The 11,640-nt window shown below is 38.9% G+C and overlaps 1 protein-coding gene across 1 annotated transcript; it reads right to left on the reverse strand.

Annotated features, from left to right (window-relative positions):
• Positions 1-1,842: 1,842 nt before the first annotated feature.
• p2rx3a (purinergic receptor P2X, ligand-gated ion channel, 3a) lies at positions 1,843-7,922 on the reverse strand. Its single transcript, XM_069170630.1, has 12 exons — positions 7,789-7,922; positions 7,347-7,482; positions 6,939-7,010; positions 6,011-6,080; positions 5,178-5,274; positions 4,982-5,059; positions 4,656-4,797; positions 3,241-3,377; positions 3,045-3,138; positions 2,235-2,300; positions 2,072-2,149; positions 1,843-1,971 (listed from the first exon to the last, which is right to left on the reverse strand). The coding sequence occupies exons 1-12, from the start codon at positions 7,920-7,922 to the stop codon at positions 1,843-1,845; spliced, it is 1,233 nt and encodes a 410-aa protein (XP_069026731.1).
• Positions 7,923-11,640: the final 3,718 nt, after the last annotated feature.

Consider the following 11,640-nt stretch of genomic DNA (forward strand, 5'->3'; position numbering starts at 1 on the left):
TAGATGTGAAGAATTATTCCACTGTATTTTTTAATCACGCCTGTGCGGTCAAAGTTCCACTTTAGCCCCCTCAGTTTTTGAATGGATTAAACAAATGAGGTATATAATGTTAATTAGTGAACTTAAGACATGCTAGTAGGTCAATTTTGTTACCTCTGTACGAAACCAAGCTAGCTGTTCCCCCCCGGTTTCCTTTGTGCTAAGCAAAGCTAGCCTGCCTCATATTTACTGTACAAACAGAGTGGTATCACTTTTTCTATTTTTTTCTGAAAGTTACCATCCTGTTATATTTTGGATTGGTGCTAAAAAGATGTGTGAACACCCACACTTTGTCTACATTGCCCCCACTCAGTGAAATGCCAGATAACATGAAAAAAATACACAAATAATAAATAAAACCTAAATAAATAAATAAAATAAATAAAGCTCATCTGACATTATCTGCTACTTCTTTAATAGTTGTAAAAGTGTGAGCATGAACATGCACGGTTACAGTAAAGAAACTATTTAATTCTTTCACGAGATGAGCTGCAGCTTCGAGGCATGATCGGAGGCATCATTCAGATAGAGCAGAGTACTTTATAACACTGTGTATTATATTTTGTCATTTCCATTACATGCATTATATTGATTTGTGTTATTAAATTAGTACATTAAAACCTGGTGGCTAACTGCTGTCGATTCCTCTGCGGGCTCCCCTCTCATAAATCACTGTCAGGACCATTAAGAAGCTCTTTAGCTGATCTATTAGTGCCCCGGTCAGTTTATAGTGAAACGAGGGGGTAAGCACAGCGAGAGAAGGGAAAAACAAAAATGTACAGTATATGTGAGTGACAGAAAGGAATTAAAAGATGGTGAATTATATAAATGTCTGAGATGAACATCCAGGACTAAACCAGAGAAATATACATAGAAGAAGAGAGTCATCATGTCTTTGGGGATTGTCTGTTCTAAAAGAGGAATTACATTAGTCCATTTGTCGGAACAGTAGCATCTTCTGTGCAACATTACCCAGAAGTGGACTAATAATGGCCCATTTGTAAACCTCAAACCACACACATGTATCCCACTGATATCCTCTCTCATAACACACACACACACACACACACACACACACACACACACACACACACACACACACACACACACACACACACACACACACACACACACACACACACCAGCATTAACTGTCCTTAAATCATTAGAAGACTTCAGCACTTTTATTTGAGATAAGGGCTGTAAATAATTGTGTGAACTTGATGACAAAGATAATGCTCCAAAATCTCAATTCGTTCATTTTCACCACTGTTTTTAATGTCAAACACATGTTTTCCAATTGTGGCTTTTTCACTGGTAAATGAAAAAGGGGACAAGAGATTTTTTTTTTTCAGCTTTAATATTTCGCTGACAAACAGGAGGTTACAGATCATTGAGGTTAAGTTACTGTAAAATATCTTGTAAAATAAAATTACATACTACAAAACAGCATTTCAATTACTGTATATTTCCCTCTGAGATTAATAATGTTGGAGGTAAGCTTTATTCGAATGGTTATGAGCCGGCAATCTTCTTATTCTTGAATGTGGGTTACTGAGAGGCTCCAGTTTACCAATTATTGTGATGAGCTTGAAGGACACAGTTCTTTTCTTCTGATTCCCACAGGTAGTTTTGAAATTGTGAAGATGGCAGCAACGTTGCCCTTCAGTTCTGTACACATGGCAAATAAAAACTGACAAGAGGATCCTACCAACCAAAAAAAAACCACAATGCTCTCTTGGAAGCCAATAAAGGAAAGAGAAAGAGAAAGGAATGTCCGTGTTTCCATGTTGTTGCTGTCAGTCAGATTGGTTGGTCAACGGTGGCGAGGGAAATGGCTCCAGAGTCATAGGAGCTCTTGATACCTGGTGTGAGTGACAGGTGGCTGCCTGGGCTCTGAGTGAGGCATGCTTCTATCTGAGCGTCTGACACCTGGATGGACAAAACAACGAGGAAAGTATGTTACAAAGCTCTGGGTTCAAGTCAATCTTCTGGGTGCATGATACTATATTATAAAAACCAATTGAATTACCTCTTCAAACTTCTTGGCTTTGTATTGCTCGGCCCCTTTCAAGAAATTTAGCAAGATAATATCACAGAGAACCGTACCCTGCCAACACATACGAAAATATGAGTAATGACAGCTGACAGTAAGAATAAAAATACATTTTAGCCTGATCATCACAAATTCATACCAGTCCAATCGAGGTGAAGGCAGCTACCAAGTTGATCAGAGTTGGGATGGTGTTGAACTTCCCTGCCTGGAAGAGTTATACAAGAAGAGATGGAGTCAGTTTAGGTGAAATAAGTTGTCTCTCCAGAATATTTACATTTAAAATTAAAAAATAATTATATTCAACTTATTAAAAGCAGTTTCATTGATTATTGAAAAGCACCTGTTCAGACACTGATTTCAATTAGAAACAGTTACTGCCAAGGACGGAAAATGTAAAGTTTTGGTTTGACAATTTGAAAAATACGCTTATTTTCTGTCTTGTGGACAGTTAGATGAGAAGATTGATGCTGCTCTCAAGTCTGTACAATAAAAACTAAGCTACTTATGCAACCAATAAGTGAAAAACTGCCTGGCAAGGTTCAATGTTTAAAATGTTCACCTACAATTTCGCATAATTCTTAAAAATACAGAAATATAAAGAATACAAGTTGAGGTTTTAGAAGGTAATAATGTGTGAAACAGTCCAAATGTTTGCTTCCGTTTCACGTCAATGCTTAACTTAGCTAATCTTGCTCCATTTTCAAGACCTAAAATGTCAAACGATTTCTTTAAAGTGTTTTCAATAGCAAGTAGTTCCTGCTAAAGTGACACAGCAGGCAAAAAAACAAACATTTCCTTTTTGTTCCAATTTGGATGAATTTATGATATTATAAAACATTTAAGTGTATAGGGTTTAAAAAATTGCAATAAAAAAAAAAGGTTTGAATGTGTTTTAATTCAACACAAACACATGCATATTCATTGATTAGTGTTATTTCAGACAACTCACATTGCCAGTGACCATGATATCAAAGTGGATTGCAAAAGCTTTGTGAAGAGTCCGAAATTCAGTCCCGTTCTCCGTCTTGAAATATTTGGCAAATCTGTATTTAAAGAGAAGAAAAAAGTGCTTAAAGAATAATAAAACAACAACAACAACAAAAAAACTGAGTAGACATCAAGAGGAAAAAAAACAGCTTCCCTACCTGAAGTTAAACCCTTTGGAGACGTTATTCTTTTCAAATGGAGCATCCAGTCTCGTAAAAGAGTATCGAGGTACACATTTCTCAATGTCTAGGTCCAGGTTACATTTCCACTCAATGTTTATCCCTATTTCTCCCCCCTGAGAGATGATTAGGAAAAGAGAGACACTTGTACATATGTATTCAGATGTAGCCTTCCTTATAGCCTCAGACTAGTAATAATTAAGGTTAGGTCACACCATAAAGTGTTAAAGTGAAAATGATCTGTCACCAAATTACTTGGTGACAACTTGATAGCTAAGAGGCGAGCTGTGGACCGTAGCTGGTGAGCTCCGCTGTTATTCCCCCTGCTGAGCTTGCTACCGTCAGTTGGCAAACATGTCTCATCACCAAGGGGACCATAAGTTCATCCAGTTCATTATTAAAAGACATTTGTTCAGTGGAGTCTTGTCTTCTAATCTCTAAAAAAGAGGAAGTTAAATAAAAGTGAAATAAAAGTGGATGGAGCAACACATCAAATAAGATAGAATAGCTGTGCATACTTTGGACTGCCCAGCTCTCTGTTATTGCCAAGTTCAGCCTTGTCAAGGCGTATTGCTGTTGGTCACCAGCACAAATTTACAGATCAAAGATGAACCAAAGACAAAAGTAAAAAAAAATGGAGGTCTTTCCATTAAAATGAATTAAATTTGCCACCAGATTTAACCATTTTAGATGCTGGCGTGACTACAGGCCATCAGTTAAGACAAGAGAAGGAAGGTGAGGACAGGTCTATGTGTGTGAGGGTCAATCAAAAAGTTCAGAAACTGCTACTGTTGCGCTTGAACAGTGTGCAGCACCGTGACTTGCACTGAGCAGGGGGAAGCAATAAACTTTGAGTAGGAATTCTAAATCACGTCATTTGATCAACATCCGCTCCTGAGTTACACACGATTCTGTGACCATTGTGACATCAAAGTGTCAAATTTTTGGGGAACAGAAAAAATTTGCAGGGAGCCAAATCTTCACGGCTTCACTGCTGTCAGCTTTCTGAAGAATTTCAAAGGTCTCTGGCGCGGATTTCTTGAGTTTGACACAAAACTCGGTGTGCTTTCTGCTCAAGTCCATGGTAACGTCGCAAATGCAGACGTACCAGTGGTCACAAAAACCTGTGCAACTCAGATGCTGATGTTGATCAAGCGACGAAACTTGGAACACTTACTCATAAAGGTTGTAGCATCCCCCTGCTCTGTGTGCCTCGCTGTGCTGCACTGCGTTTGCATGCAACAGGAACTGTCTCTGAACTTTTTGATTGACACTTGTATAATTTAGATCTGAAACTCCTTAGTGACAATGTTTTTCATACATGACAACAAAACTATACTCGTGCTTAAGTCACAATTTTAGAATGTAGAATTTATGAAAATAAACTTTGAGACCTTCTCTGACAGGCCAGTCACATTCTGTTCGGTGAAGTTCAACACATCCCCCACTCGGAAGATGGGACATAAGGGGTTCAGCTCAGGATGGTAGGTACAGTTCTTGATCTGCTCAGACGTCATTGTGGAAGGAATGTTGCCTCTGAGAGAGGAAAAAGTTAACGTCATGTATTAATGAAATACCTTTTTGTCACTTTTTTTTTAAGGAGCATGTATGATTACAATGATATTATTTATACTTTTGTGCTCTCATCAATTCACCATTTGACATTTCCAGCTGCTACAATTTAAGAATTTCTGTGTTTTGCACACCTGTTTCTACCTACCTGGTGACATTGAAGCGTGGGAAGCGGATACTGTTTTTGATGAAGATGGTGAAGTTGTTCACATCCAGCGTCGGTTGGCTGGGGAGGACGTTAACAGGAAAGGATGGGTGAGGACGACAGTAGAGATTTTCAGTGAGGAAGATGTTGTCTGGTGCAAAAGCCTATCTGTGTGTTTGCTTATGTGTTTAAATCTTACATCACGACATCGTCGTCCTCGGCTGGACACCATCCTTCAATCTCACACTGACCATTGGACTCACTGAAGTTCTTAAGGCAAGTACCTGTTATTACACCTGGTGTGTGAGACAGAGACAGAGAGGAAATATTGTGCTGAATTCTGTGGAAAGATGTGCCCTTTTTTTTTTAGTTCATACTCTTTGTACAGTCAATATTCTGCTAAAAAGATGCTTGAATAAAAGAATAATATTTTTTTTTAAAAAGGCAGTAAAGTGCGAGGTTCCTTGTTGTGAAGATGCAAACTGCACATAATTTAACCAGGAATTAACATGCTTTTAAGTTTTCTGCATTATAATACAGCAAAGGTAAGCAAAATATGTGGAGAACACAATAATAGGCATAAGTGCATTTTTTTGATACCAGAAAGTACCAAAGCACTTCAGTGGGTGCCATAAAAGTTTTGAAGTTCAGCACCCAACCTAAAACACGGGTCAGGTCATTCTCCGATACCAAATATCGTATGACTACAAAATAATTGTAAAATTGCAATAATGCCATAAAGGTCTCTTACTATAAAGAGGACTTTGTCAACCTGAACAAAATCAAAAGTGAAGTAAAAAATATTAAGAAATTATTACGTTACTTAGTAAAGCTACATATCATATTTCCTGAGACCAAGTTTTTTTATAACGTCAAAAGCTTTTTCACCATTCTGTTTTTCACATGGCATCTGCTCATCTATCAAGCCAACAAATGTGAAAAAGATATTCACAGATAAACACATAACAGATGCCATTGTAATCTTAGCGTTGGTAATAATGTAAAAGTTTCTCTTGAAGAAATTAAACTCACCGGTGGAGTGGATGGAGCCAAGCCGCTCCTGACAGTCTTTATCTGTGTGACAACCAAAACTCTCCGCAGTCTGTAACACACAACACACATCTGAGCCTTACTTAATGTCTTCTTCCATTGGTTCAATATTTGGGGTTCAATATTTGGGGTTCAATATTTGGGGTTTAGGTGTCCAAAGATTTTTTTACACAAAATAATACATACAGTACAGGTACACCATATAAATAAATAAATGGTAATAATGAGACCAGTTAGAAGATCAGTTCAGTATAGAAGACTGCTCAGCTCAGGTGCTTTGATTACATAAAGGTGGAGATACTTTTGATCTATCAACCTACGTCCACGCTGTCCTGCCTGTGAAAAATCCTAAAATCAGGAGTCAACTAGTTTGTTGTTTATGTAAATAATCTCTTTCTCTAACAGGCTTCAATCTGTGGTTGCTGATGGTTTCAAATCAAGTCCAAAGATGCTCGATAACCGTATCACTCAATATGACTCAGTTATTTACTGTATTTTGTACAGACAATAATTATAAAGGCTCTAACCAGGCCAAAAAAGTCAACATGTGCATTATAAATGAGCAGATTTCCTATTCTTTTGTTAAAAAATATCTCAACATCAGCCCCTTTAACATGAAGGTTAACATTGATAAAATGCTTCAAAAAGGTTTTGGGAGGTGATTTAAGCCTTAGAACGTCACGCCGGCGGTCATGAGAGGACCTCCCGACATGCAAAAGCCCCGTCACATTTGGTCTTGAGCTGAGATATGTAGATCTGCCTCAGGATGTGAGGCAACACTCTGGCTCAAAGGGAAAAAGAAAGACATCAACACAGCAAGGAGCCCATGAAGGGCTTCAAACGCAGTTAGTAAAACTAATGGGTAATAAGTGAAACACGGCAAAAAACAGGGATCTGAATGTGTCCTCACCTCTGCACATCGCCCTTGGAACTGATTTTCAGTTAAGATGAGTCTGGTAATGATGCAGAACACACCTGAGCCCTAAAACACATCACAACATTTATGGTACACCTAGTTTTTATGTAATGCTATGCAGTGGTGCCTCACATATTGTGAGCACATTGCACTAATCACCTCATTAATTAACCGCTTGTTCATCATTACAAATGATTTAAAAAAAACACATAACCGCAGATGCTGGCTCACTAAACTCACATGGCAGTTTCTGCCAGTCAGATACTTTACCTGCACCACAAGCCACCGCCAAACATTTCACTCAATCTGAAAGAGGCTATGTGTGTGGTCTGATAGGGTACCTCAGACAATGTTTAAACATTAGGTCAAAGGTAATAAGAGACATATTATCAGGTCGCATACCTGAGGGGGGACGATGTAGTCGGCTACATCCATCACATGGTCTTGATGGTAGCCAAAACCTTTTACTTTGGTCATCACAGAGGACTCGATGCCGGTGTCGGTCACCTGATAAGCTTTCTCTTTGATGAAGACCCAGCTGCAGACAAAGAAGACAACACAGAGGATTCAAGAGGACGTCGAGAGTTCAGTTTCAGAAATATAAATATCAAGAGTCTTGTTTCTGGCTGCAATTAACTAAAAGTCAAAAAAACTTTTCATTGTATTTACCCTCCAGTTTCAAATCACATAAAGTATTTCTTTAGGTGGTGAAAAATGTCTTTTTGTAATTTTGAGTAAATCAATCCCTTAAAAGCTTTTATTCTATTTCTGCTTGCTAAGGATGAGATATAATAACAAATCACAATTACACACAAAATATGAAAAAAAAAAACAGACCACTGACCTGACAAAATACGTGATGATGAGCGCCTGCATGATCCGGTTAATGATACCCACAGACCAGCTCTTGACCACCACTGACTTTGTGGTCTCATAGGTGAAGAAGTCCGTAACGTAGCCCCACGCCCAGGAGGCCATGACTGCTCGTCGATTCGTCAGGGAGCGACGCCTCGGCACTTAAAAAGCCTGAGAGAAAAGTGCAACTCCTCTTCAGCTCCAACAGGTGCCGTCTTGGAAGTGCAACCCTTTGAATGTCAAGAAATTTTCTCCCGGTTCTGATCAAAGAAATGTGGTCCTAAACTTCAAACCAATCGTATCTCTCCTAAGCGTGGCCTGTGTTCATCTGCTTCATTGCATATTTGATTCCTGAAGCTCACTGTCTCTCCCCTCTCCCTCCCCGTCTTTGATTCACTGGTTTATGACACCAACTGGACCTCCCCTTCTTCACTCAAACGAGCGAGAGGAAATGGTTTCCTCTGTCTCTTCTTTTTCCACCACAAATCCCCATCTCCCATCCCTCTTTCCTCCACATCTCTGGGCTTAAATTGAAAACACACTAACAACGCACAAACATGTACAATTAGACACCAACCGAAATATCATACATTCACTTTAATTTGCTCTGGACACATTTTTTTTAAATCCTACCAGTGGGTTTCTCATATTTTGTATCACTTCATTCATGTCTCAGTGTTAGTGTGTAACTCAGAGGGAATCTAACCCCCCAAACCTGCCCATTTCACTCACAGTACCGTGAAACACTCAACAGGTTGAGCTGGTTAAAAGCTGCAAGCTACAAAATAAATGACCTGTTTATCGGTCTGCTTTATTTAGTGGTTTATTTCACAAGGTAGCAAACATGAAAATACGTTGGGCCAGACAGAGATGGTCCAAAGGTAGATTTTATCTGTTGGACTTTGCCTGATGTTACGCAGGTTTTCCCCAAAATGTTACATTACATTAAATGAAATGTGACCAAGATTTAGGTGGACTGCTCCTTTAATCAGGGACTTAGTGTGGATTCCATCTGAGATCAAGTTGTCCTGTGGTTCTTTGAGCGCTCAACTTGTCGGATGTAGCCATTTGTACAAAAAGTAATCCTCCACACAGAAAAATGGTATGTCATTCAAATTTGTCAGTTTTTGTCACAAGGTTTTTTCTCATCATTATTTTTTTTTTTATTTGCTTTTATTAGATATATACTTTGAGCTGGAAATGCGTTTGTGCATGTTATGCATTTACAGAAGGAAGGAAGGAAGAAAAAAGATAACAGAGAGAGAAAGAAAGAAAGTATGAAAGAAAGAAAGAAAGAAACTAACAAAAAAGAAAGAAACAAAACAGAAAAACAAAGAAACAAAGAAAACAGAGAAAGAAAGAATGAATGAAAGAAACAAAGTAACAAACATGAAGTTTGGACCTAAAATGAATCACTGCATATTAATAGAAATCCTTTTTTTTTTTCCACAATCTGGGATGAGAGAATGTTTTTATTTCCACTGCTGAATATGTTTTCCTGCTTATTCTGCCTCATGAAAAAGTGCCATGTTTTACAAATATATGTAAATAAATGCTGAAATGTTTTAGGAGGTTTTAAGAAGTGTGTCTGAATACTTTTGACCAACATGTAGGAGGGTTGTTGTTTCTTTAACTTCACAAAGAGGCCCGATTGGAAGACAACCAGCACCATTTATAGTGTCTTGAAGTGGATGTTAAAAACTTATGAAAATGTCGTAGCTTTAAATGAAACACTCAAAGAAATCCAAAGGTTCAATATTTCTCCATTAAACATACTTTTGTCACATTTCTGGACATCAGTTGTATAGAAGAAAGAAATCTGACTCTATACTTACTAATCTAAATGTACTGTAATAAATTACAAACTGTGGTATTGTTGACAACTGTGCAATAATTGCGACATATGATACGACGTGTTCTCGATACACCCAGGAGGACCAGCACCATTACAGCCTTTCACATCAGGAAGATAATGCAATGCAGTGACAAAGTGTGTGTGTGTGTGTGTGTGTGTGAGTGTGTGTTTGTGCGTAGATGTATATGCCGAGACAGTTTGTCATTTCTTAAGTGGGTCCATTATGTTTGCGGTCAGTTAATGGTAACCTAATACAAGATAAGAAACACATAAACACACATGCATGCAATGCACGTAGTAAGAAGAACACAAGCTTTCAGGCTATGGTTAACTGTAACCTTAATCAGAAATACATACTGGAAGCATTCCTGTAATGGCCAGTGATACTGTGAAACTTTAACATCTGTAAACACGAGACAACATTTGTCAGAATGGGAATGTGGACAAGCTTTGACTATTAGTGAACTGGATATGTCGGTGAACGAGAAAAGAATTGTGATCATTATGTCACAGGAAGGGATTGACGTAAACACAGTCCCACTCAATCCTTCTCTGAGCGCTACATTTAGGACATGCCAGCACACAAATGTTCCAAGACCTCAAGAAAGAGGAGCTACACGGTCTCCATGTCACTGACAACTTGCCATGAACCACTATAGAGACATTCACGTTCTCCAGAGGATGGCAGCCTTACTTTTCCCATAGTGCTACCAGCATGTCAAAGTGTTCATTCCCTCCGATATATCTACATTTAACAAAGGAATAGGCACACAGTTGTATATATTCATAATTCCCAAAAGATGAATCCTGATGACTTTGAATCCCTGACTTTAATCTTGCATCCCCATGAGATTACATTTGTAGTTTTGAGGGAAATGTCTCAAGCAAGCGGTAACATATGGAGCTACAAAAAAAAAAAATGAAGCAGAAGTGCCCAAAAACTGCAGTTCCTTGAAGGGCCACTTGAGTCTGGCTCCAAAAGCAAGTCAATCCAAACAACGTCCATGTTAAAATGCCCTTACTTTACTGCAAAAACAAATGTTTACAGCCTGGTACAAAGGTAAGCCTTGGTCTCTGTAACTAATTTCCCCATTCATGACAGTTACACAGGGGGCTTGATCCGGCCTGCCTTCGTTCCTTCCAGGCGCCACCTCTTTATAGCTGGAACCTCCCTGAACTGAACTTTAAAACCTCCTTAGGAAATCCACAAGCGACATCACGGGAGTTATGTCAATTTTTTTATATACAGTCTAGATTTCCTGTTGTTCAGACATTCATGTTCCCCTCAGGGTGATCACTTTGGTGATACCTCAACCTTTCATTTAGTTCCATCATCAAGTCAAATGTTGTCCAATACTTTGGTTTACCAAATATCTGAAAACACTGACAATCCCATCAGCCTCGGCTGTACTTTGGTAAACCCTGGCATGCTAAGAGACTTAAACTGCAATCAGAAATAGCCGTGTCTTTGTGAGCATTTAAAGGTTCAGTCTGCAGGGATTTAAGAGGATCGACCGGTAGAAGTAGAATATAATATTCATGTTTATGTTTTAATTTGTGTGTAACCACCTAAAATGAACTGTTTTTCCGATTTTGCATTACAATAGAACGAGCCCTAACAATTATATTTAGATGAGGATCCCTTTCCACGGATTGGGACAGATTTCTACAGAAGCCCAGAAGGGACAAACCAAACACCGACTCTATAGAGGAACTTCTGCATTTTTTTTATTTTTTTTTTATTGTACTCTATTAATCCCCGAGGGGAAATTCTTTCGCTACAGCAGCATCCCGAGGGGGAGCTGCTGCAACAGGCTGCCACGACCGCGGCGCCAACCAACCTGAGGTGCATGTTTTTGGGTGATGGGAGGAAGCCGGAGAACCCGGAGAGAACCCACGCAAGCACAGGGAGAACATGCAAACTCCGCACAGAAAGGCCCAGGACAGGATTTGAACTCGGAAACTTTTTGCTGTGAGGCGACAATG

This window comes from Embiotoca jacksoni, unplaced genomic scaffold (genome assembly GCF_022577435.1).
Source record: "Embiotoca jacksoni isolate LCO1_2020_lvr unplaced genomic scaffold, fEmbJac1.0.p SCAF_5, whole genome shotgun sequence".
Taxonomy (NCBI): Eukaryota; Metazoa; Chordata; class Actinopteri; family Embiotocidae; genus Embiotoca; species Embiotoca jacksoni.